The 27,699-nt window shown below is 41.0% G+C and overlaps 1 protein-coding gene across 1 annotated transcript in view; it reads right to left on the reverse strand.

Annotated features, from left to right (window-relative positions):
• Positions 1-27,699, reverse strand: part of LOC121356827 — a 110,995-nt gene that overhangs the window by 7,884 nt on the left and 75,412 nt on the right. Inside the window, exons 4-5 of the mRNA XM_041473643.1 lie at positions 20,190-20,291; positions 7,596-7,662 (exon numbers count right to left, since the gene is read on the reverse strand). Of these exons, the coding sequence (XP_041329577.1) occupies positions 7,596-7,662; positions 20,190-20,291 (169 nt within the window). The remainder of the gene's footprint in view (positions 1-7,595; positions 7,663-20,189; positions 20,292-27,699) is intronic.

The raw sequence follows: 27,699 nt of genomic DNA on the forward strand, positions 1-27,699 counted from the left end.
TCTTCTGCCTGCATACAAAGCCTCAGCTACATCCTGAATATCAAACCAAGTCAAAACCTGGACACTTTCCCCATCTCCCATATGACTTCTATGGCTGCCCATCTCTCCTACTTCACCTCTATGGAAAGGAGCTGTGAAAAATCTGGAATGATCATGAGCATGTAGGATAGAAGGCATGTTCAGGGAAAGAGGCCCCATGGACATGCCCTGAGCACCCATGCCACCTAGCATAAGTGAAGTTCTTATTTCTACTAAAAAACATGCAAGCAACTAAACCTAATGATAATTCCCAAACTCCAGAAAAACCAGGGATCTCCTCTCCTTAGTCATCCACACTGTCTCATCCAGCAGGTACCTGCCAGACCTCAAAACACAGTCAAGAGCTGGGGAGGATGACAAAGAAAACACTTCCTCCACTAGATCTGGAGTCCAGACTGGAAGCAGCCTACCAGGGCAGATACTCAAAGTACCAGGCTACACCTTGTATTATACAAATGTCTCAAATGTGGCTGTCAAGGGTGCCAGACTCTTTCCAGTGGTGCCAGTGACAGGATAAGAAGCAATGGCCATAAACAAAAACAGAAGAACTTCCTTACACTGAGGGTGGCAGAGCACTGGAACAGGCTGCCCAGGGAAGTTGTGGAGTCTCCCTCTCTGGAGGTATTCAAAAGCCATCTGGATACCTTCCTGTGTCACCTGCTCCAGGTGACCCTGCCTTAGCAGGTGGGTTGGATGAGGTGATCTCCAGGTGCCTTCCAACCCTAACAATTTTGTGATTCAGTATGTAGAGATACGTCCTTTGCCAGCACTTTCTTTCAAAGGCTTCCACTTTAAAACAAACAAAAAAAAAGTACTTACAAGTTTTCTTTAAACAAAGAAAAGAGCAAAAAAAGACCACATATGGCACTTGACAATGAAATTGGGTTATTAACCCTGCTCCAGTGCAATTAAATAATTTCTAGCAAGTAGGACATTTCAGCTGAAATAGGAAGATCAACTTGGTTCTTCCTCAGGAGGTCAGAAACTTGCCCCAGTTTGGGGACTGGGGATTTGATCCAATCTCTCATTTCTCAAAAGAGTTCAGCAATCTCTGATTTTATGTACATAAACACTGCTGCCAGCTTGTTCATGTGGGAACGGCAAAAATCTACCCGACTGTCATAAAAGGCCTGAGGCCCTGAAATATCAAGTTGCCATGTTTAGACTCTTAGTTATTGATGACAGTTCTCTAAAACTGTTTACAATGAGAAATACATTAAAGGAACATAGTATCATAGGTATGAACAGATTTTATGTGAGAAATAACCATAAACCCACAATGAAAACAGCTTCAGTTAGACACTCCCTTGCAGTTACTCATCCTGCAAAACTCCAGAAATGTTCAAATACACGAAAACCCAAAGTAAACAAATACAGCCCAGAAAAGAAAAACAATCCAACAATTTATGCAGTGAAAAAACCAGAAACCATAAAGAGCTATTATAAATGGAAAAAGACACCATACTTAAAATTTCCTGTCCTTTAGAGATGTACATAGTAAAAGAATATTTTGAAAATGCCTATTTTCAAAGTTTCAAAACAAAGCTTAATAACACCTTCCTGAAGTTCCTTACATGTTGTGAAAATATATTTGAAAGAAACAGTGCCTAAGCATACAGAATACTTCTTATAATACTTGTCAAGATTTTAAAAGCAAGAACCCAGAAAGCCACCTAATTATTTATATTTAAATATTTTCTTACTTTAACAGGTTGTTACATGGAAAATTCATTTTAATAAATTCTATACATGAACACAAGCATTTAATCTTTAGAAATAATTATTAAAATAAAGCTAATTAACGTCTGTTACTGATATTAAAAACTTACAAGACCACCTTTAAGAGGTAATACAGTAGGCAAAATTAAAAATGAGCATGGTAACACCAGTACCATTAGAAAAATGATAATGTTCAGCCAGGGGGATACAATAGAGCGGCCTAATTCTGACAAATGCGGACTTTGAGCTGCTCTTCTGATTAGCTGTGGGGTCTTGTTTGTCAAAACTCTTTGCATTAAACAGCCTTTTCTGTAACATGAGACATTACTGCAGCAAGGTCAGCATGGCTATTTAAAAAGAATGTCTACAAATGAATTGCCCTGAGTTAACCATTTCAACAAGTTCACCACTGCAACTCTACACACATGAAATATTGCATATTTTTTTTTCTTAAATAAACACACTATAAAAGTTTTGACTATGTAAAAACAAATAGAGTCTTTTTAAAATTACATTTGTAAAAAAAACCCAACCAGCTAAAACACACCATACATGACTTACAGCAGTGTTCAAGGGCACTGCAACGTTCAGAGCAACTCCATGAATATTTTCTTTCATTTTTGAGCGGTAAAATTATGTTTTTCTCTAGCTAAGAGAACATTTTCCCATACCACAGCACAATTCATTCCCCTTTTCTCCAACTTCATGTCTAAAGGTACATGCTGTTAGAAGTCAAGAAAGCAAACTGAAGGCGTGCGTAACATTATGTCTTGAAGATGTATCTGTATATTACAGAGTTCTTCAAGCAGACGGTTAAACATATCAGTTTTGGCACTGGAACACAATGCAATTTAAGTCTTTATTGTTATGATGATGTTGCAATTAATGATTACAGCTGTATAACTGAACACAAGTGCTACACTTGTGCATGGTCACACACTTGTGTGTGTAACCCCTCAGACTATACCAGCATTGGCTGCAGCTGTTGAGATGTTTACTGTTGGAATACACTGAGTATATTTTCTTCTTGGTTGCTGTATAAGCACAGCACAGATCTTCACAAACTGTTTACAACCTATTTAACTGGAGATGAACATCCAGCTAGCTACTTGTCAATGAGCATCCAAACTTTTGTTTAATATGCAAATTTGACACTCCAAGTGGGGCTTTGTATTACTGTTTAATTTAATGACCTTTCGCTAAAACAATACTCTTGAAAAGCCTCATTTTAGAAATCAGACTGTCCAGATTCTTTTGAATGGTTTTTGCCTATCTGAGGGTTTAGGTGAAGTTATGATGATGATGCTGGAAATTCTTCCTGACCTCTGATTTTAAGAAACCATAAAATCCTCACCATCTTAAAGAAAACAAAAGCTGTATTGAGTCATGACCATTGCATTTAATTAAATGGAGAGAGGAAGGCAGTGTAGGGACTCCAAGAAAACAAACAGAACAAACAAAGAAACCCACAACCTGGAATTGTGAGTGTGGGGACAGACAAAAGAAAAGTGAGAAATGTTAAGACACAGAGAGGTAGAAGAGAAATGCTATTAACCCGGCAAAGAGAGGAGAAGGTGTTGGGAATAGAGAAGGAGGCACTGAAGAATGAGTTGGGAAGGAGTAGATTGCAAGGAGAGAGAAGGATTATAGGCAAAAGGCAGAGACAGCTCAAGTTCTCTTCCTCATCTCCTCTCTCGCAGCCCCTACATCCTGCAGAAGGAACAGAGCTGGCATAAGGGCAATGTGGAGAAAGGTGAAGCTCTCAATGAAGCTCCTCCTGAAGCAAAGCTCCTGCTAACCCAGACCATTTTTGGTTTGCAGGAGAGACATACATCTTCTCTGTCCTGCAGCCTCTGTGCCTGGGGCACACTGTCTGCTGAGCGTAGAATGCTGGGGGCAAAGGAGCTGGCACGGGGTGGTTGGCAGGAGCATATCACAGAGGGATACCAGGCTCAGAGCACCACGCACCTTCAGGATGAAAATGCATAGTGGAGTAAATCCAGCAACCAGAAATACTGACCAGTCAATTGAATGAGTGCTGAGGTTTGCTGCAGACTCCTCAGTAAATCCAGTTGTTCTTTTTGGCAATGCTTCAGACCCCATTCACATGCTGATTGCACGACCAGATACACAACAGGCTTTGTCCCTGGGGAGTCCTGAACTAGGGATGCTCTCCACCCTGTTCTCACAGGTGCATAGACTATTGCTTAGAAAGTCTGCTTAAACTACTCCCCCATTCCTGCTCTCCCTGAGAGTATCAGACTACCCCAAGATTGCTACATATCCACTCTCCTCTAAGATATGAGATACACAGCCACACTAACAGATCTCCCCTCTTCTGTAAACAAAAGTAAATCTTCAAACTGGAAGTTAAATACAGGATTGATATTGGCTGCCCAAAGTAACATTAGAAATTTATCCCAAACCCAGAATTTGGATGTAGGTATGTCAATCTCGTAACTACTGCTTTATCTTCATTAAGAGATGAGTATCAGTGAAGTTTTTAATAGTTGACTGAAACTACTTAACCCTGCATGGCAGAGTTAAGATACCTAAAGCAGACAAATAATGGGACATGGAAACCAAGGTGCCAAACCTCAAATGAGGACACATGGTGTCTCTTTTTTCATCTGCTCATGCCTGCTTCATAAAGGTAACCTCTCCTGCCCAGCTGCTCTGCCACCACACCATCCCCACCACTGCTGGGGAACTGAGTCCCTCCACTGAAGGTGTTCCTCAGTCCCAGCTCCAGCTCATCACTGATCTGGACTGGTTTCAAGGCAGTCTTTGAAAGTTAATGTGAAGGGAAGGCTGGCTGTGTCACCCCAGCCAGGATTGAATGCTGCTTTCATCATAAATCACAAATCCAATTTTTTCTGTTGACAAAATGAGCAATATATTTCCAGCAAAACTACAGACCTACTGGGGCATCTGTATGAACACAAAACATTGAATCCCATTTCTAAAATGGCAGAAATAAATCCCATGCAGCACGACATGAGGGAGGTAAAAATATGAAATGTGACTGTAAAATTAGTGTAGGTTAACTTGTGATCACAAAAATTAACACAGAATGTTCCTGGTGTCAGTCCATGGCACAGCTAAAATGGTTTTGCTGCCTTAATTTCATACTATGTCTGAAACGTATCTGGAATTTCAAGTTCCCAATTCCTCAGCTGATAGAAATGGCTTCTGATATGATTTTCACATTCTGGGAACAGATTTTTACCCTTAAATTAGCCATGTGTACTCTCAGACTTAACATTTTGTCTTGAAATAAAACAGCAGTGATAATTGTTAATTTAAGACCCCACACAATGCAAATTTATGTTGTGGAGCCAAATATGCTGATTGGAAACAGATGAACATGAAATGCCTTTTACTGAGCAGAATTAAAACTAAGTATTAGTGAAGTGTGTTGCTAATTTGACACATGACACATCAGACATTGATTACTGACTTTTTTCTTTGCTACAATGAAATACCAGAAGTACCCTATTAATCTTTCAAAAATTTTACAACCGCTGTTACAAAGTGCCACATGTTCAGCTCCTGTCCCCTCCTGTCCTCATGGGTTTCAGCTGGTTTACTAGTACTCACCAAGGATGAAGCTACTCTTTCCATTATTCCTGACACCTTTTGTTTTGGAGCTTTAGTGACAAAAATAAAGATATTAAGCTTTAATGCTCATCTTCTGCTCAGACCCTGAGATCAAGATCAGAGTGTTGTGGATGGACTTGTGCCTGAGGACTGGAAAAAAGCACTCCAGCTTTCAAAATGGGCAGGAAAGGGGATACAGGGAACTACCAGCCAGCCAGCCTCACCTTCCTCCCTGGAAAGGTGATGGAGTGGCTCATTCTGGAGGCCATCTCTATCCACATGGATGACAATAAGGTGCTCAGGAGTACCAGTTTATTACCTCACTAGTATCAGTTCAATACCTCACTAAAAGCAAATCATGCTTGACCAACTTGATTGCCTCCTGTGATGAAACAACTACTGGGATGCATGGAGGGAAAGCATTGGATATTGCCTACCTTGACTTCAGTATTCCATACGGCTTTTAACCCTGTCTCTCACAAAATCCTCATAGGCAAACTCAGGAAATGTGGGCTGCATGCCTAGACATGAGGTGGATTTAGAAGAGGTTAAACAGCAGATCCCAAGGTCATAATCAGTGGCACAGGGTTTAGTCAGAGGCCTGTCTCTAGTGGTGTCCCCCAGAGTCCTATACTGGGCCCAGTACTGCTTAACTTGTTCATCAGTGGTTTGGATGAAAGGGCAGATGCCTCCTCAGCAAGTTCACTGATGACACCAAGCTGGGAGCAGTGGTCGATCCCGCAGAGGGCTGTGTGGGCCTCCAGAGGGACCTCGACAGTCTGGAGAGACGGGCAGAGAAGAATCTTCTGAAGTTTAACAAGGGCAAATGTAGAGTCCTGCACCTGGGGAGGAACAACTGCATGCACCAGCACAGGCTGGGCACTGACCTGCTGGAAAGCTGCTCTGCAGAGAAGGACCTGGGGGTGCTGGTGGACAACATCTGTCCATGAGCCAGCAGTGCCCTGGCGGCCAGGAAGACCAAAGGTGTCCTGGGCTGCATTAGGAAGGACATTGCCAGCAGGTTGAGGGAGGCGATTCTGCCCCTCTCCTTAGCCCTGGTGAGGCCACATCTGGAGTGCTGTGTCAGTTCTGAGCTCCTCAGCACCAGAGAGACATGGAGCTCCTGGAGCAGGTCCAGCAAAGGGCAATAAAGATGATTAAGGGACTGGAGCATCTCTCTCATGAGGAAAGACTGAGAGAATTGTGCCTGTTCAGCCTTGAGAAGAAATGACTGAGAGGGGACCTCATCAATGTCTATCAGTATCTGAAGGGAGGGTGCCAAGAGGATGGATCCAGGCTCTTCTCAGAGGTGCGAAGCAACTGAACAAGAGGCAACAGGCAGAATCTGATCCACAGCAAGTTCTACCTGAATATGAGGAAGAATACCAGCAGAACTTCTTTACCGAGCACTGGAACAGATTGTCAGAATGGATGTAGAGTCTTCCTCACTGGAGATATTCAAGAACTGTCTGGACAAAATTCTGTACCATGTACTTTAGGATGATGCTGCTTAAGCTTGGAGGTTGGATCAGATGACCCACTGTGGTCCCTTCCAACCTCACCCATTCCCTGATTCTGTGTGACTCAATATTTGGAAAGCACTAGTAATAACCAAATAAGTAGGAGAAAGCTCTGAAGTGCTGAGGATACCAGTACTTGTTTGCACTGAAGGTCTCTGTTACAAAAAGCTAACACAATCTACTGAATGGAAAAACAGTAACCAAAGTACAGGCTGGGAATAAAGGATGGTAAAAAGCCTGGAACTACTGGAATACTTCCAAAAAGAAGTCAGGTAAGTAACAGAAATAAATAGAAAGCTCTGGAGGACTAAGGCAAGAAGTGTTCACTTGCACTGGAGGTCTCCATTGTAAAAGCTAAAACAAATTTACTGAATGGAGTGAGTGTAACCAAAGTACAGGTTGGGAATAAAGGGTGAGAAAAAGCCTGGAACTACTGGAGTACTTCGAAAAAGGATTCTGCAGCACATACATAACTGCGTGACTGAGGCAAGCAAGAGAAGAGAAAGCCTCAATCTTTCTGAAATGGCATTCAACTATATACTTGCAACTATTGAATCTGCCAACCCAATGGACTAGTAAAGGTGGAGGAAGAGAAACTCATTATCACAACATACCTCCCAAGACAGCAGAGGAGGACATAGTAAAATCATTCTGGAATTTCTCTGCTTTTATCAACCCCCGGGAAAAAAAGAGGTGCATTTTAATTCAAAAAGGTACCTGTAAAAGCAGAATGCCAAACTCTTGTCTGCACTCCAAACAGGGGAATGTAATGCTCCAGAGGATTCTGAAAAAAAAAAAAAAAAAGACAAAACAAGAATATATGAAAAAGGCATTAAAAACCCCAAAACACAACAAAGCAGTAACACTGCAGTGTTATATGTCAGTGCTGAAGGTCATGGAAACAGGACACCAAGGCCAGTCCATGCCAGGAGAAGGGAGGAGAAGTGCAAGACAGCCACAGCAGCAACTGGGACTATTTCACATAGTCATTTATCATGAAAGGTGAGATAAATGATGACATCAACATGGCTGAAGCCTGTGAGCTGTGTAATAATAACAACTAATTAAAAAGTCATTAGGAAAGCCTTAGAACACAAGCTTGCACACAACGCAGTATCTGATGTATGAGATGAAATGCATCTGTGCTGGAGATCAATGAATAAATGCAAACAGGGTCAACATGCAATTTTTAATTCACTGATGAAGGACCAAAAAAAAATTTTGTGCCTTTTAAGTTCTTGTTATAGCAAAACAATCCCTTTTGTTGTGTTTTTGGCTATTTCCAAATAAAGAAGGGAGAAAATACTGCAAAGAAGAAACCACAACTCTGTTTCCATGATAAAAATTTAGCAGGTCATGGAATCAACGCCAGCTACTTTACAAGTAACTGAGGGAAAAATATCAATATGTAAATGTTAGTGTTATTTCAGTGCAGCTGCTGGTTGATTTTGACATGAAAATATGGAATCTGCAGTGATGATCTGTTTTCCCATACTCAAAGTCAAGGTCAAAGAGCAAAATATTTGTGTGCTCAAAAATTCCTTCCACACCTCCCTGGCTGGGAGGGATAACAGGATATGTCCCAAGCTAGCAACAAAAAAGCACAAAAATCCACTCTAATTTTTATATGTCTACATGTAAAAATTTTGGGGGTTTTTTTCAGTCTCTTTCCCTTTTCTAAAACATTTATTTTAGACAATGCTTTTTAAAACCATGGCAGTATTGTATTTAGAAAACACTACTCCTGTCTAGTCAATCAATACATCTTTCATTTCATATGCAACACCTTCTCCTTTTTCTCTACAAAATTATTACCTACTTTTTAGAGATTTAAACCAGTTACTACAGTCCACACAGAAAAAAAATTCCTAACCTTTGTATTTTGTGTCACCTGCTAAAAATGATTGTGAATATCTTCACAATAAATTGGCTGATAGAAAAGCACATAATTTTAAAACTTTGATAAAATTTTCCTGTAATTAAGCATTTGTGTATGCAATAGGTAAGGGAAAAATAAGTCAAGTGTATTTTTTAGGGAGGAAAACACCACTGCTGTTGGATGCAGCTTTCTACACATCTTTTTATGTGGACAAAAGGCAGTGATGGAGGAAGGGGGGAGCAGTTTTCCTCTCTGCTGTGAGGCTGGTGACATCCAGCAGAAGTGGAGAAATGCCAAGCTGAGGAAAACCCATTATCATAATGGCTTTTAAGAGAACTCCAGAACACAGTTACCACGTAAGTGCATGCACAAAGGAGTTCTTATCTTCCTGTACCAACAAGAATACACTTTTACTTTCTAAATGATGCAAGTATATAGACATAATGAATAACATACATGTGGCTTATTCCAATAGTAGTAATTCAAACAGACCCATTTATGATATGAATGTCAGTGTGAACTATATAGTGAAATACGTTGTTTAGTGAACACCAATGTACACTGTGTTAAGAATGTATAGCCTATTTTATCTTCTAAGTGTTTATAAAGAGGTCACAGTAATAAAAAGTGGAAGTATGAATACTGGAGTAGTTACTGTACAGCGAGTTACTAGAATCCTCAGGTAGGTGCCACAATAAACATAGTGCCCCAGGTATCAAGGATTTCCCAAGAGGGTCTCCATTAAATTGTGAAACCACCAGGAAAGCACAAAACACACGGGCTTCACTGAGCTTGGCTCTGGGCCCAGGACAGAAATGACTGAAGATATACATACAAAACTCAAACAGATAAATGTTCTGTGGAACTTTTAGCACATGACTGCTTTCATCATTCATGCCATGGAATAAAACCCCAACGATGCTATTTAGCATCTGCAACAGCAGTGTGCACTGACAAAACTGTCAATGGCTAAAGCTTATAGAGTAATGTGGAGGCAGACCAAGTTCTGAACTAGGTTACAGACTGTGTAAGTTCTTCAGTGTAACACACAATATTCTCATGCATGGAACTGTGAAGCAGCAGTGTGGACAACCCTCTGTTTGGACTCATGTCTCTGCCAGCAGGACAGCAAATCCTCAGACAGGCAGCAGTGCTAGGTGCGGGATGAACAGCCCAAGGCAGAACTATGTACTAATTGCCCTGTTTGAGCAGAGGAACTGCTCTGGTAATAGATGTCCAGTAGCACTTTATCAGTCCAAAATAGTGCCCTTCAGCAACACATTTCAGACAAATCTCTTCATCAACACAGCACCCTTAACACAGCTGAGAAGGGCCACATACACCATAGTGAGTATTTTTAATCACTAACATGTAACTGCAAGAAAAAGTGGAGAAAATGAAGAATACAGCACAAATTTCAGTAGAATTTATGAACAAGGACTTATCAGGATAGCTAAAAGCACCAGATCCTCCTTTCCCAATTGAATATACTGTTTAGCATAAGACGTCTCACATGAATATTTTTCAAGTTCCAATTACTCAAGCAAGTGCAATTCTTATGTGTTTAGCAAGCACCATGACAGACCCCTGTCACCAAATTTTGGTTACTCCAGCTACCTCCCTGAATGGCCCAGTTCTAATGCAGAAGAAACCAGAAAGGCCACCAACAAGTTACATGCACTTGTTTTCCACCATGAAAATATGAAAAGAAGATTATAAATAGACAAGAAATAAACAGACTACTTGTCTCACTCCTTCCATGGAATTTGCAGTAGAATACCAGGCCAGCCCTGCATTGGAAGAACCAACCTACTTAGGATAAACCAATACCAAATGCTTGGCCTCCAAGAAGGAAACTTATGTCTGACAGCTACTATAGTTATTTCTTAGGCACTTTTTAATTCTTTCTTACATTCTTCCTGGATCTAGAGGCCCAGGATTTCATTTCTCCTGCAGTTGTATGACTCAGATGAAAATACAGCAGTGTATGTTGCTGTACAGCTTTACACTGGATGCACAGTAGAATTTGAAAATGTTTGTTAGCATTGAGAGCTCCTGGTGATGGACAGACCTGCTTCCTGCAGGCAGGCACAGTGGGGCACAGCTGCCATGGTGTGCAGTCACCATTCCATTCCTTCCTCACTGACAATCTTTCTTAGGTATTTTTTTTTTCCTTTAAGTAACTTAACAAGGCCTGTACAAGCAGATTTGTATCATAGAATGAGAGAAGGGTTTGGGTTCGAAGGGACCTTAAAGCTCATTTGGTTCCATCATCCCCACCATGGCCAGGGACACCTTCCACTAGACCAAGTTGGCTCAAAGCCCCATCCAGCCTGGTTCACTCCAACAGGAAAGACTGATCTCTGCAATACTTTCTCCTAGGAACATTAGGTGCCCCCAGAGTACTTATCTTAAAAATCAATAATAGATATGCTGATGTAGTGCCAAACACACAGTAGCTGAGATATGTGCAGAGAACTGATTGGTCACCAGCTCCTACTAGACTGGTGTAAATGGCCTCAACATGAATATTTAAAGCAACTGTCCTTATCTTTTCAGTTCTTTTTGGACAGAAAAAAAAAGAGACAGAAAAGAGAGAGAAAGAAAAACCAAAAAATTCTCTAAACCATCTGAGATCCAGAACAACATAAGGACAGTTAATATCAGACTTCTCAAAATCACAAAAAAATCACACACAAAGTGAGTGGCACACACAAAGCTGGTTTCCCTTCTGTGCTTCAGCTGAGATTTAATCTCCTCTGTAAGGGCAGAAAATGCCTCACCTAGACAGGGAGTACCCAAACCAAGATAAGAAATTCTGGGCTAGACTCAGACTGCAAAAAAATATTAACTAATTTAATTATATGGGTGTGAGCTACCACTTTCACCTCTGAACTGATATTTTTCTGTAGCTTTTTTCTCTATAAAATCCCACACTCATTCAAATTTCTTTCCAAAAAAAATCCTCCTGGAATGCCTAGAAAAACAGTCCACAATGGCTGGGCAGCTGGCATACTGCAATGGCTCATTATCCTGATTTCAACAGGAAATCTCTTCGCTGCTGAAATCAAAGTCAAGTGGAAAATTTTAACAACCAATATATGAGGAGATCTGTGCATCTAAAGTTAAGTTTGTAACTAGATAAATTCTAATCATTTTTACCATTTTTTAGAAATTTTTTTGACCATTTGGTAAGCAAAAGGATATGCAAATTGTTCAGGCAGGAGTGATGCTCCTTTTCAAGACAGACTGACTGACCTGGGGACAGCCACACCCAGGCTGGGTACTGGCAGAACAGAAACTTTCCTGTCACTTGTGGTGCCAGGCCACTCCAGTAATACAACACATTTAGAAGACTCATTAAATAATCTCTTCACAATGAGGTTGAGACCTTTAGAACTAAGAGTCATTGAAACATGAACATAACATACAGAACTACAGAAAACTCCACCTTGTTCCACCAGTGATCCCTTTAGCTGGTCCCTTGCCAGTTCAATATTCTTGCAATAAAAAGCACCCATGATATGAGAAAAACAAAACTCAGAGTCCTGTGACTGGCATTGCATATTCAAAATTGAAAAACCCCAAAGGAAGGAATGACCAAAGTGTTTGCCACGTAAGCAAGAGCCCAGTGAGGATTTTAAAATGGAGAAAGAGGCCAGCCTAACATCTGGATTTCTTATTTGAGATACATCTGAAGAATGGAAGAGACATCTGTCCCTGGATATTATCAGCAGAGGGACACATCTCATAACAAATTCTCAAAGGCATTGTCAAGGATGTATCTTCTTCAGCATCTCTTAACTCAAAAGCATGGTGTGCCCCGTGCCTGGGGTAGGCATGCAGGCACTGTAGTGAGGACTCAAGGAGTATAGTTGATTTTTCCTATTTTTCCTTGCTGGAAAACAGGGAGTTTTATTCCTCAGCCTGGCTCCTCTTTAGAAAACCACAACCTGAGAATTGCTAAAACTTATCTCAGTTTAATCTCAGAGATATAAATCTTAATGAAGAATAATTAAAGCAAAGACTGTTTTGCCTTGCTGATGGAAAATGAAAAAAATGGGATGAAATTATAATAAAACAATTTTCAGATAGGCAACGTCATGCCAACTAAATGCATCTTATGAAAAGCTAAAAAATTACCTAAATATACTTTCTATAGCTGCTCTCCTTTTTGCCTTCATACAAGTTCAGAGAAGTCTCATCCTTGAACACTAAAATCATAGAAATACCACAACAGGAAAAGTGAAAACCACACATGAAACTTTATTTGAACTACCTGGATGACAACAAATCTTAATTAGGACACCACACACCAACATGTGCAGACACACAGAGAAGAATGCTCTGTGCCCAAGCTGGCCAAGCTGTAAATGAGTGGAGAGGGAGCTCAAAGCTGCTGCCCATGCTCTGCTGAGGAGCACACAGTGCATTAAATACATCAGGAGGTGAGAACCACAAGTTGCACAACACAGAAAAGCTTACTTCCAACATGTTTCCCATGAGTAAAAAAAAAAAAAAAAAAAAAAAAAAAAAAAAAAAAAGTTAAAAGATCTCCTAAATATCTTTCTTTGCAAAAATATTAATCTCACTGCTTTTTTGGGGGGGGGGAAAAGTAAAAGAGGGGAAAAACAAAACAAAACAAACCTCAAACAATCAAGGCAGTGACACAGTGACAAAAAAGAAATGAAAACATTTAAGAGAATGAAATTCATTTCATTACTGACCTTTGCCTGAATGAAACATTGGGAAATTTTGCTGGCTTTGGTAACTGCCAGCAAAAGATGATTTTAAAAGTGTGATGATTTATATGAAATATTCATATTTGGATGTGTCAGTGATCTTACTCAGAAAAAGTACCTGGTGTTTCCCTTAGTGGAATCTTCTATTTCCACCACTGCATGATGGTTTTTTGTGTTGATCTCAAAAGTCTTTTCCAACCTAGTTTATTCTGTGATTCTGTGTTTTTTTGGTTTTTTTTTTTTTTTTTTTATGAGTCTCACATAATTATGATTCACAAATATTGCAGGTAGCATCTCATTCTGAGAGTTAACATTGAACAGATTTTTTAACAAACATAATTTTATTCCGTATTGCCTGATCTACCAAAAAAGAAAACCAATTTTTGAAATAAATAACTTAAATTGGAGAGATGTAACTGGAGCACATTTGAAGCTTACTATCTTTCCCAATGGTTAGTTCACATTATAGATATAAAAAGGTTTTTAGAAACAGATATACTTTTTTTTTGTAATTTTTACCAAAAAAAAAGAAAGATGGATTCAGGTACTGAAAAAGCTAGGCTTGTATCTTTCATGGAAATGCTAAAATAAGCCTGAATTCAGAAATACTGTGTATACTTTCAAGAGGTACTTAGCATTCAAAAGTCAAACTGTGTCCATTAAATAGGTGCTTGGTGTTTGTGGAGACCAAATTTAGCAAATCAAATTGGAATGTACAAAGATGTACAAAGATGAAGACTGCCTTTTGAAATATTAGACTTTATGCACTTTAGCTACATGAAGAAGGCACCATGCAAGTGGAAGGAATATAGTCCATTCCTCCTCACATCCCTGGCCCATCACCCTTGGCAGCAGATCATACACATCTATTATTAACACCTCTTGCTGAAGAGGAGGAGATGAAAACAGGACTTAGCTGCATAATGTGCTGAAAGTACCAAAAGGGGATTCTTGCTTCCTGTCTACAAAAGAATCCCTTTGATTTTATGCAGTTGCCTAATTAAATTTCACTGTGCATATTAAGTTTTCGGATGTCTAGCTATTTTAAGCTCAGCCCCAAATCAAAAGAGCACATATTCATAACTGACCCTTTCACTAAAAGAAACAAAACCAAAAACTCAGATAAGGTTTGTTGTATGTAAAGATATCCCCCACTCCAGATGATTCCTAAGTTCAACCAAGGAAAAGAGATCATGCACATAACTTTTAACTAGGTCACAAACTCTACCTGTCTAATATTTTATTCATGCACCTTGTAAAGGGATGTACATTATTTCAAGTTCCAAGAGGAGCATCATGCTATGAGCAACAGCTCTTCACAAGTGCTTCAACATTGCATTGGGATTACTTTATTTTAGGGATGGAGAGACATATCCAATTTCTTCAGTCAGTGAGAAATAACAACGTAAAATCAAGTTGTCAATCTATGTCAATAGTATGTCTCTTGATATACTATTTGCTTTAACTTATACTCAATAGTTGCTTGATGAGTTGGTGGATTACTCTAGAGGAATTCTCAAATATACTTGTAAGAAGAAATGAATCGTCCAAAGTCTAAATTAGCCATGCAGAATTTATACACATATTAGACAATATTTAATGGTCATAATGTTTTTAGAATATATATACAGAATAATTGTGTGAATTTTCAGCTGGGAGATAGTAGATATCTTTAAAAATTACATGAGAATTCATCAAGTGCCATAGCTCTCTGCTCATTAACCCGGGTGTTTAAGCATGCCTGATCCTGCTTCTTAGGATCTTTACAATCTGATCATCTTTGGGCCAGTATTTGTTACACCCAAATCACTAAGATTCAGAAATTCTATCTTGAAATTTTCTTTTTTCTCCTGTAGCTAGGAAATGTTGGATATCTCAGTGAGAAAGACAAGGGCTTTTGCAGAGGTTAAAAGCAGGCTCTGGGCACTGAGCCAGTCTCCAAATGTTCTTTGCCCTGCTAAACTGTATTTGGATTTGATGTGAGAGTATACAATACCTGGATAGAAACTCTTGAAATACCAGGGGCAACCTAATATAAAAAAAAATAGGGAAGCAGCAGAAGAAACTATTTAAGAGCCATTTTTCCACTTCATTTGCTAACATAACATGACTTACACATAGATACTGGACCTGGAGTAGCATCTGTCTTTTTAGGTTGGATGTTTGCATTTGACTGCAGAATATTTAATTTCACACTGGAAAACATATTTTATGTCCTTCAAGAAAAAAAGTCAGGATCAAGTCTTGCTGGATGGGTATAGTTGTGAAAATGAACATGATGAGAGATAAAAGCAGCTGAGTTAAGACTTAACAGTAGCATTTTTCTTTTCTACTATCATACATAGAGTTTGGTGACATCATACCACACTATAATGAAAGCTATAGCTCAAAAATGCTACTGTTTTGGAGATGTCATGCAAAAAGGTTGAAAAAGGAAAGAAATTAAGATCAGATGACATGAAAAGAGAAACCAGTCTCAGGGTACTTATGGGATGCAGCACAGAAAAGAGTTTTTCCTGTAGACATGCTGTCAGGAGCAGCACAGGCTCCATTCCAGAGCCAGTTGAGGAGCTGGAGCACAGGAGGAGAGGGTGAGTGCACTGTGTTTGCTCAGTCATGAGAAGAGAGGGCTACAGGGAGACCTACCCACTACCTGCTACTGCCTGATGGGAGGGGACACAGACTGTCCTCAAAGGTACACAGGGAGCAAGGGGAGCATCAACCAGTGCTGCAACATGGGATATTACAGCCTTATACAGGGGAGAAAACTATTTACTTTATTTTATTTATTTTATTTTTAAGTGAAACACTGATACAGAAGTCCAGAGAGTCTGCTTGACTTTCATCCTTGGAGATACTGAAAAGTGTCCTGTGCATGGCCTTGAGCAACCTGGTCAGATGGGATTCAGGTTGGTCAGCAGGATGGACTAGGTGACCTCTGCAAGTCCTATCCAACCTATACAATTCTCTGATCTCATCTTGCCACTTCATTTCAGTGGTGCCAAAAATCAAGTGTTTCTTTGTCTCATCCTCTCCTCAGCAGCCAGAGATCCAGACATGGAAGACAGAGTAATAAATAAGTACATGTTTAAATTCATCACCATCTATATCCACCTCTTTCCATTTATCCATGCTTGAAAGACTGGAATATTTGCTTCTCAGTATGCACTGGGAATTTCCTCTGCTCTTGCTTTTTGCATCTCTCAGTGATTTACTTGCCAACAGCAAACAAAACAGGATGTCTTGAGAAAATCAGCAAAACATGAGGAAGAGAACAAGAACCATGTAGAGAAAGAAAAGCATCATCTCTTCCTTTTTAGCAGCAGGCACCTGTAATTTATTCAGCAAGGCAGCGACTTAATGGCAGCGCTGTGCAGGACTGCTTTGTGTACGGCATTAAGGAATCAGCTCAGGAAAGGGGGTGAGAAGAATAAAAAGCTGCTAATGCCAGTGTTTAACTGTGAGTAGAGGCTAAACAGAGGGCTGATGGGCTGTGCCATTTTGTGCAAGCCTGGCTGCCATGCTGAAAACATGCCCCAAATTCCCTGTATTGGTGATACAGATATGCAGGGATACACAGGGACACACATGATATACTGGGACAAAAATCAAGTGACAGGTATAACAAATGCTGCTATTTAGAAACTGTCTAATCAAAGATGTTCTGATGCTCCAAAACATGTATTAGGCAGGGAAACTGCCGGAAGTACTCCATAAAGTTCTGTGGCACATATCACACAGACTGAGCTAGCCAGTTCAACAATGACGTGATCTGCTCCTTGCAGCTCACAGAAGACCACGTTGAGGCAGAACCATGCAATGACTTTGTCAAAAGAAAATAGAAGATATGTAAGCAATATTGAGTTAGGCTGTTTGACTCTCCCCAGTGTTTCTGCCAACAGTACAAGCAAGAACATACCAATATTTGCAGTGATACAACTCAGTACCATTATTCCCAGCAGACACTGAGCAACAGAGATCACTGAATTAATTTTTTCTGTTTAGTGAAAGTAAATAATAGCATTAGTAGAGACTGACAGAGGACAAACAAACTAAAGCAACTCAGCAAACCCACACAAAACCTGGGTAATTAAACTCTCATTTTTCACAGCAAGGATGTCTGGAATCTCAACACTGCAAAACATGTGACACTTCCCCCATTCAATTTTCCTTAAATCAGCTCTTTTTCTTCACTATCCCCACCAAACACAAACTACATTTTGAAAGGATCCATTTTAAGAGATAAGCACAACTCCATAATGAAGATACTGCAATCAAAGCCCAACCCTCTGGTACTTTGTCACATGGATCCCGGGAAATGCTGCTGGGAGTCATTAAAAAAGCAAGTACTCAGTGCATTCCCATCTTAAGGATGTTCAGAGTGAATCCAGAGCCTGGATTCAAGATATCTTATCTGCTAGTATCTAATGCAGAGAGCAAACTTTGTGCTCACCACCAGTGAGCCTCCAGGTGGCTTTGCACTGCAGGTGCTGTCCACACTGGATGTAAGCCATGATACTACAAATGTGGTTTATGGTTGGTGAGGTTTCCAGCCAGTGTCTCTGCACTGCCAACAGTCTCTTCTTCAGTTCATTTTCTCATCTTATTGTCTATGCTGTCATTATCCAATCTGACTATTACACCAGCAAACCAGGAACCTGCTGCAAAGCAGTACTTATGAGGGTAGAAAAGTTTTACTTTAAATAATTCCTATGAAAGAATAAATGCATACAGCTCCCACTTCTGCATCTTTGCTTTCCAGGATCCAAGCATTATTAACAACTCTGTTGATAAGGAAACTATTATTGTTTTTACACAATAAGAGGTGGTGCTAAGGATTAGTAATATACATGTAATGTTTATTAATTTCATAATGAACAACTTATTTGCACTTATAACCTATACCTCAGATACAAAGTACAGCTTTGTACCTGTACAGCTGCCCTGTTTGTCACCACAGTCACATTGGTTTCATCCCACAATCCCTCCACCAAAGAAATGCACAACCAATATAAACTCCATCACTTCTGTATCACTGCTTTGTGAGTTATGGGAATGCCATAGCAGCCACAATGTATTAACTGCAAAACACTACACCTATCCCAAATTCTCCTTCAGCAAACTTCTGGGACCAAGCACCAGAGCAGAGATAGGTGGGGGGCAGCCAAAGAAGTGCCAGCCCTTTCCATCCCTTTCAGCTGGCCAAGATAGCTCACCTGTTGGATGAAAGCAGCTTAGAGTAGGATCATCCTGGGAAGGGGCTGTGTTACAACAGCTCTCAGCAGAGCCAACTGCTGCAGTGCTTGCTTTGCAGAGGTGCTCGCAGCTGTGTCAGACTCTGGAGCAGGTTCCTGGAAGCAGGAGCAGAGAGGGGCAGGACACCCAGCCCAGCCCAGCGGAAGCGGAGGGCACTGTTTGCACTGCAGGCCAGCTCCTGTTCCCCTGTCTGACAATGGCAAATCTTTGTGCCTCGGCAGTTCTGGGAACAGAATATTGTCTTGTGAAATTCCAACACTGTTTTAATGCTATCATTATTAGCATTGTCTTCAGACAATAAAATGTTCTGTCGCAGTCGCTGTGGGCTCGCAGCAGTGAATACACACTGAGTCACCCCACATTAACTTAAATAGCACAACTGTGTGAATACATGTTCTTCAGTTAAATCTACACACACTCGAAAGTAAAAATAAGCAGATCTCCAAGGAAGAACTCACTTTCTACATAATGCAAAAGAACCCTCACTGTGTGCTTCCACAACCTCAACAAACATGTGGCGAAAGGCTTGGTAAGACTGCTCCTATTTTCTATCTGGTAGTAGGTGAGTATACAAAGCCACCCCCAAAGGGTTATGTAATTAAAAAATGTGCATGTCTAAACCTGGCTTTATCTGTCCCGCGACCTCCACAACACCAGCAGAGGTGGTACCCACAAGCAGCCACTTGCACCACAATGCCAACACAAAGCAGCTTCTGCCCCCCTCCTTTCCCTTCAAATCAGCACCTCTGAAGAAGAATAACTGCTCAGATGCTTTCTCACCATCTGTAAGAACGCACCCCTCATGTTATGTTCAACCTCATTCAGAGCAGGAGATACCCAGAAGATTTCAAGGTGCACAGGGACAGTCTAAGGCCCAGACATTCACTCTTGTCACAGGCTGTGCTGCCAATTCACCATGCCCTGCTGACACCAAAGCACATAAAAGCAAAGCAAACAACTGATCTGTGCTCAGACTTGTCTGTGCTTCTGTCCCTTAACTAAACCCTCACCAGGAATAGAAACTGCATGAAGTAAGAGATTCCGTACTTTGAAATGAAACTACAGGAGGCACCAAGGGATAAAATGAGTGCACTTTTTTTTTGTTTTACACCTCTGAAACCATCCAGCACAGTCCCCCTCACACCAAAGCTGCACAGCTACCTGCAGACACATTATTTTCAACTTCCTAAAACAAAACCTCCTATGTCTAACAGTTCTAACACACAACCAGATATACTCCAACCAGGTATCGTCATTTCAAAATTATTTTGCTATTGTGTGTGCTCAAAATATTGGGCACTTGAACAACTGTCATGATAGAGCATGACTTCAGTACGATATGAATTCAAAGGATGCAAATTGAGGCAAATAAAGCATTCATACCACCAAAGATCCTCAATTCTCTTTCTCCAGGAAGAGTTCTGATGTGCTCACCTGAAGCTCCTGTCCTTGCCTTACTTCTTGCAGGAACTTCTCTCTCTCCCTGTCCAGTAATTCCTTGTGGACCAGAACGAGGGAAAGGAAGTCCCCAGCTGCCTGGAAGTTTTAAGCCCAAGTTAGAAAACACGAGTAATTAATACAGCATACAAAAGTGCTCAAGTGAAAATCTAGCTATAGGAAAAATACTAATGAAAAGCCTTTGTTTTTTCACCTCACAACTCCCCTAAATTTTCAATTTCTCCCTCTCTATCCTGAAGCAACAGTGTCTAACGTAAAGAAAAGCTACTTTCTTGCCTAACTGTGAGGAAAGCTGTGGACCATAGCTTCTTACATATGCAAAATGAAGGCAATACATAAAAATCTGAAGAAACAAATTTTTTTGCCCCCATATATGAATCCTTAATTTCTGCAATTGTCTGTACAGAACAATGAACAATATTAGATAAACAGCCAGCAGTCTTAAACTTCATTTAAGCTCACGTTGAAGCTGTCTGGGAGGAGCTGGCAGCTGGCCACCTTGCCAGGGACCAAGGTGACAGGACACATTATCTTTTGGAGCTGCTTTTATCCTACACTGATTTCCCCTTTTATCCCTGACAGGTCTCTTGTGCACCTGTGCAATGCAAGCCTGGTTATCCCTGCCAGCCCAAAAGAGCCCACCCCAGCCCACAGGGTCCCTCCCAGTGGCTGAATTACAGACAAATCAACAGTGTGCCCTTGCCCAAAGCATACACTGTGTGTGCCACAGGTTTTGTGACTCCTGGGGCTCCCTTGGGTCTCCGCAGCACAGTTTATGTGGAGTCAACAGCTCCCCAGTTCTCTCCCCTTCACCCAACAGCAACAAAATGCCCTGTGCATGGAAACCACTGGAACAGCTGGAAACAGCTGTAACAGCAATGCCAGAGATACTTGGGACACCACAATGTGGTGAAGAAGGGTAGCACGCTACTGTCACCAAACACTGACGAAAGCTTACCATACCAATGGAAAACCAATACAGGAAACCAATGACTTGAAGCCCACTGACACAGGGAAAGGAGTGGGGATGTGAGAAATTTGTAGGTGTTTGCTCCCAGGCCCCTCCTGGTCTTAGGTTTATGCTCTTGCATGGATTTCCTTTCCCCAGATGAGGCCATTGAAAGCCTTGCAGGTCATGGTTGGGCTGGTGTCACCCTTGCATGTGACAGTCCTCTCCTTCCAGATTAGACAAGGCAGCCAGAAACAACCCCAGTACTGAATACAACTGGCATAAATGACAAAGTAGCACTGGGATTGAGGGAAATGTTAACACAGTATTCCTGACCTAAAGTTTTCACTGTTCTCACATCACTACCACCAGGGGAAGGGAACGAGGTTTCTGGGGCAGGTTGTTATGGCAGCCCTGCACCGCCTTGCACCAAGATTGCCTAAATGGCAAAGTGCAGCACGTTTGGCTGAGGGCTAGCTCCTCCTGTGAGCCACTGCTGCTCATGTGGAATCGAGATGGATATTTGTAACCACGATTCCTAACTGTTGGCATTTTCATAGTATTTGCCAAGCAGGTGAATCCTTCAAACAATACCATGCAAAAGCTACATAAACCCTCAGAATTTCAGGTCAGACAATTTCCTGTCCTTCTTAGCACCCCAGAGGTTTCAAACGAGGAGAGATGTGCAGTGCACAAGGGTAGTCTTCCAGAAAAGCTGACTTTCTGGGGCTTACAGCTTATCCTCTGTCCTGGAAGGCTTATATTTCAACAATGTGAAAATGCTATCACTTATTATTACACTATATTTCATACTCAATATTTATGCCCTTTTCTCCAGTGCCAAAAGCTCACATTGATACCTTAAACTTTACTGTGCAAATGCAAGACTTCTATTTTTGGGATGCTTTTTTTTTTTTTTTTCCTTTTCTTTCTTGCCTCTCCTCCCTCAGACATGAAGGTAAGCTTTAAGATTTATTCAAAAATCCAAGAGCAATGCCATCTTGGTGAAAAACAATCAAAGATGACAAAATACCCAGAGCATTAAAAAATATTAAAAACACCACTTTTTTTTATTTCACACATTCAATCCTAGAGTGATTTTTATTAGCCTACAGAACATTAAAGCCTTGTAAAGTCAGATTTACAACAGAACTTGAAACAGCCCCATCTATAGCCTATGAAGTGCTGTTATAACACAAATTCTAAGTGTCAAACTTTAGTGAATTATGTAACTCAGCACTTCCCCTCTTTTTTAGCTGTAATCTTATATGAAAAGCTGCTATCACAAAAACTGCCTGACCTTGTGCTGTAAATATCTCATTATTTTATTTATCTTACAGCTGTTACGAAAGTAAAAGTGACAAAACATGCATTAAATTGCTGATTTTGTGAACTGCTTTGAAAGCTTGAATTTCATTATGAGTTCTGGATTAAAATACATGGATAAAAGCAAAAGGATAAGATAAAACAGGAATGAGTAGGTAGATCAAAAAATCAGGTTTTTAAGCTTTATCTGGTAAAATGTATGGGAGGCAACAGTCAACAAGAAATATCTGTCAAAACCACCAATTTGGGCAGTATTTAAAATAAAGAACTGCATATTCCTTCTTCTTAGATTCTCTTTGTTTCTTGTAATTGCTCTAGGACTTCGGTACAAACACAGAGTATTCTGATTTCTGGGCACAATCTTTGGGTAAATCTTTTTTGTTTTCTTCTCAGTAGCAAAAAGTAAAATTTAACAAGTATGAACATTTACCTAATTTCCACAGTTCACAAAGTGAACTACTGCTCTTTCTTAAGAAATTTATGTCAGTAAATATGTAAGACCTACATGAATACATATGTGCATTTCTCTTGAAATACATAAAAGCACAATAACTTGGAGTAAAAACCACACAAAATTGCTAAATAAATCTGAAAGTGCTGCATTCTCACAGTGAAGCACATTCTATCAATGTTACACCTTTTTCATGTGATGCCATGCATGCACTGAAAAGATAAATACATATCATGCTGATAGTGAAGACTTCTATACCAGATCATGATTTTTTTACATTACCCTACTAATAAATAAAACTGCTTTTTTTCCCCACACTTGAATTCAGTTATACACTTCCATTCATCATCAGCAGAAAACAAGTAACTGAAATGCCAAATGTCACCATTAATACCAGTGTTGCAAGAGAAAGCTTGAAACCTGAAGAGATAATTAGGATTATAGAATCATTAAGGTTAGAAAAGGCCTTTAAGATCATTGAGCCAACCTTTAACCCAGCACCATCATCTTTATCACTAAGCCATATCTCCATGTGCCACATCTACAGACCACACTACCAGGAATGGTGATCCCACCACTGCCCTGGGCAGCCTAGATTAAAATACTGAAGAAGAAGAAGAATAGATGATCACCATTCCCCCAGATCACTCAGATTAAGAGAGAGGAGAAAAAAAAATCACTTCTAGACTAACAAAAACTACAAGATATCAAATGTAGTCATCACATCTTGTGAAAACTCTTCATATTTTCCTCATGATGGAAATTCAATCTCCTTCTTGGTTGCCCCCCCCCCCCCCCCCCCCCCCCCCCCCCCAACCTTCTCTTTCAAGATATTTTCTGGATTAGCTCCAGGGGAAGGGAGAAGCACAGATGAGCTAAAACAAGTAACCCAACTTATCAAACACACTGCAAGGCTGGATGCATATGGAAATGAAATATATTCACAAGCAGATAGACTAGATATGTCAGTATGTTTTTGCCATCTCTGATATAAAAATAGGTGTCAGCAGAAACCCAGTATAAATTCTTGCAAGCCCCTGCAGGAAGGCTGCTGTTTTCCCCTAGATGGTTCAACCAGCACAATCACTCAGAAACTTCTCATTATTAAGGAAAAAAAAGGGCTGGGAGGGGATCCACCCCAAACCCTCTCTCCTGTTGTGTTCAAAACCCCTACCAAAAACCCCCAGATTTTTCACATTAATTGTAGAAAGTACTCCTGGGTCATCACCACTCACCCAGGGTTTGTCCCTTGTCCAAGAGGGAACGACAAGATTCCCTTCCTGTGATACTGGTGCCATCACTGGAGGTTAGGAAAGAAGTCAGGAGCATTTAGTGGCCTAGAAGCAAACCAACAAAAATGCATGTGCTTTTAAGAGCAAAAGCAATGCAAGGCGTGCTCCCACAAGCTTCACCTCACAGAGGAAAACCTCCCTGGCTTTTTCTGTTCTGTGTTTTTCTGTGAGCAGGCATCGCAGCCGGCATGTGCGGGGGCTGATGCCAAGCACTCCTCAAACTCGCACTCCCACATCTTGGATGTGTTTGCCCGTGCTCATGCACGCATAAAAGAGCGTGGCAAACCGTGGCAGCCGTGACCTGAAGGAAGCACCAAGCACGGTCAGCCACCCTCCCAATCAATTTATGCAGACTGCACACATGCTCTCCTCCAGCACCAGTGTGGGCAACAGCAGTGCACACAATGAAAAAGGAGCTCTCTCAAAAAAAAATTAAAACAAAAAGAAATTAAAAAAGGGAATTAGAAATGTTTCGCCTTCAGGCAGCTCTTGGTTTCTCCTCCCACCCAAAAAAAGCTAATGTGTTGCTTTTGTAAGCTATTATTAATTCCTACGTACATAAATATAGCGATTTCATGCCTGTTCTAGAAAATTAACAAATTGAACTGCCAAAACACACCCCACTGTATGACCAAAATGTGGTGTTTCACTCAAGCTTCTCAATTACAACTTGTCTTTTTCTGCATTTTTTTTCTCTTGCTTTCTCTTTTCCCCTCCATTTTGCCCCAGATTTCCAGACTTCAAATTTCAGTAGATTAAATTGGTGGAAATCTTGCTCCTGAACAAAAATCACTTCTTGGTCTGCAACTGCAGCAGACAGGCAGGCTGCAGCCTGAGGATGCTGGATCAGCCACGGAGTATGGAGCATTTCAAATTTAGGTCACTTGTGCTGCTCTGACCCCAGTGAACAGTGACGGTGTGTTTTTCCACACTTGACTGTTCTCCTGCTGACCTGCGTCTTGAACAAGACAAGTGCCAATGCAATTCAAAGAACAAGGTCAGCACAGGAGATATTGAATGCTAAATATGCTAGGAAAGGGGCAAAGTGACTGGGAAGAAGAGTTCACTTCCCCAAAGTTTGCTGATGGAGACTGAAGGCGCAAACACTAGAACTGCAAGGACACACATCCTTCGGCCATGTTTGCCGCCTGCACGACTGGGATCCAAAGGGGAGACCGATGGCAGGCAGAAATTGTCACCATGTGAGGCAAAGCGGAGCTGAGCCAGCAGCACACACGATAAGAATTATCTCTGCTGGAGGCTGCTGGCTGCCGCGCCAGCACCTCGACTCAGCGCTGCTGACAAATGCCGGAGGGGAGCCGGCGCCGAGGCCAGATGATAAATGCGGCACCTCGGGCGCTGGGGCTGTCAAACCAGCAGAGTACCCACCTCGCTGCAAATGAGCCAACCCCGCCACATTCAAGAGAAAAACTCTTTGAGCAAAACTCCTGGAGGAAGTAGCTGCTTGCTGCAGGAAGGTGGGAAATATAGCCAAGTCCCATGGTAGTGAAGGTGAAAGGGAGAAAACCCCAACTCTCTTCCCCTGGGGCTCTGCTGTTTGCTGGAGGGTTGGAGCAGGAGGCAGGGCAAGCTGCAACTGCACCTTTGTAACAACACCTACTCAAACTGCTTTCCAGTTGTTGGACTGAACATTTGTGTTTATTCTTCTGTAGTCCTTAAAAAACAAACCAAAACTATACACTTTGCACAACACAACAACTGTTGATGCAGAAGAATGGCTCCTGCACAACTGTGGTGTTTAACTACACCTAAATCCAAAGAGGAAAAGCTTAATGGACAGCAATATGAGACATTTTAGCTTGCCCCTAACTCCCTGCTGGTCCAAAACTGCAACACGCCCCTGTGGACATCCTCAACCACAAGCAGCACGGGCCGTCCAAAGGAAGGTAACCTGGAAGGAACTTTGCCCAGTGGCCATAGGCTTAAACAAAGATTAATAGAGGGATCAACCAGAGAAGCAACACCTTCTGAATACTCACTAGCAAATAAAGCAGCCAAGCTTGTCACTGGGCACTGCAAAAGACTCACTCCAAAAGGGGAAAACCAATCTGGACAGGCTCTAGTAGGAGGAGGAACATTGTTTTAATGAGTTTTGAATAAATGCATGGGTTATTGATGTTTTACCCGTGTTTACTGATGTTTTAGGATGAAATAGTGTGGCCAGCAAGACTAGAACAGTATCTCATGCCCTTGGCACTAGTGAGGCTGAATCTTGAATCCCGTGTCCAGTTTTGGGGCGCTTCACTACAAGAAAGACTCTGAGATGTTGGAGTGTGTCCAGAGAAGGGCAAAGGAGCTGGTGAAGGGTGTGGAACACAAGTATTTTGAGGAACAGCTGAGGGAGGTAGGGCTGTTCATTCTGGAGAAAAAGAGACTCAGGGGAGACCTTATCCTTCTCTACAACCACCTGAAAGGATCTTGTAGTGAGGTGGGGTCAGTCTCTTCTCCCAGGTAACAAGCAATAGGACAAGAGCAAATGGCCTCAAGTTGTGCCACGGAAAGTTGAGATTGGACAGTAGGAAAAAAAAATTCATGGAAAGCACTGGAACAGGCTGCCCACAGAAAGGGTTGAGTGGAGTTATGTAAAATGTGAAGATGTCCTGTTCATTCTGGAGAAAAAGAGACTCAGGGGAGACCTTATCCTTCTCTACAACCACCTGAAAGGATCTTGTAGTGAGGTGGGGTCAGTCTCTTCTCCCAGGTAACAAGCAATAGGACAAGAGCAAATGGCCTCAAGTTGTGCCACGGAAAGTTGAGATTGGACAGTAGGAAAAAAAAATTCATGGAAAGCACTGGAACAGGCTGTCCACAGAAAGGATGTAAAACGTGAAGATGTGGTGCTTAGGGACATGATTTAATGGTGGCCTTGGCAGTGCTGGGTTAATGATTGAACTTGGTGACACTGTATGTTCCTTTCCAACCTAAACAATTATTTGATTCTCAGTTTTAAAGAATAGAACAAGAAGACGTGCCAGAATAGATCCAACTTGGGGGAAAGAAACCCCCACACTTTATGTAGATGGAGATAGGTTACATGAAAGAGCTGAGAATGAAATTATAAAGGGATGAAAAGTCAGTATCATCTCTGTATTATGACAACAGAAAGCAGATCTGTCATAATAAGTAAAGTTCATATTGCCTAATTTAGTTAACATGTTTTTAGAGAAACAGCAAAGTTCATTCACAGGGTACAATTTTTTTTTTTTTTCACTGGTGGGAGATTTGCAGGAGAATCAGAGACAGGCATTGTTCTTATAACTTTCACACATCTAAAAGACTAATAAGCAATTAGGAATTATAGACGTTAGGAAAAGGGACTGATCTTTTCTCCAATCCTACCAATTGAAGATTATTCTCTACCATCTCTTAGCTAATGGCTCGTAAGACCTAGAACTAGAAACCACAGGTGATAGAACTTTTTCGCAGTTTCTGTAGCAGACCATTCTC

Source organism: Pyrgilauda ruficollis, unplaced genomic scaffold (genome assembly GCF_017590135.1).
Source record: "Pyrgilauda ruficollis isolate IOZ18807 unplaced genomic scaffold, ASM1759013v1 scaffold30, whole genome shotgun sequence".
NCBI lineage: Eukaryota > Metazoa > Chordata > Aves > Passeriformes > Passeridae > Pyrgilauda > Pyrgilauda ruficollis.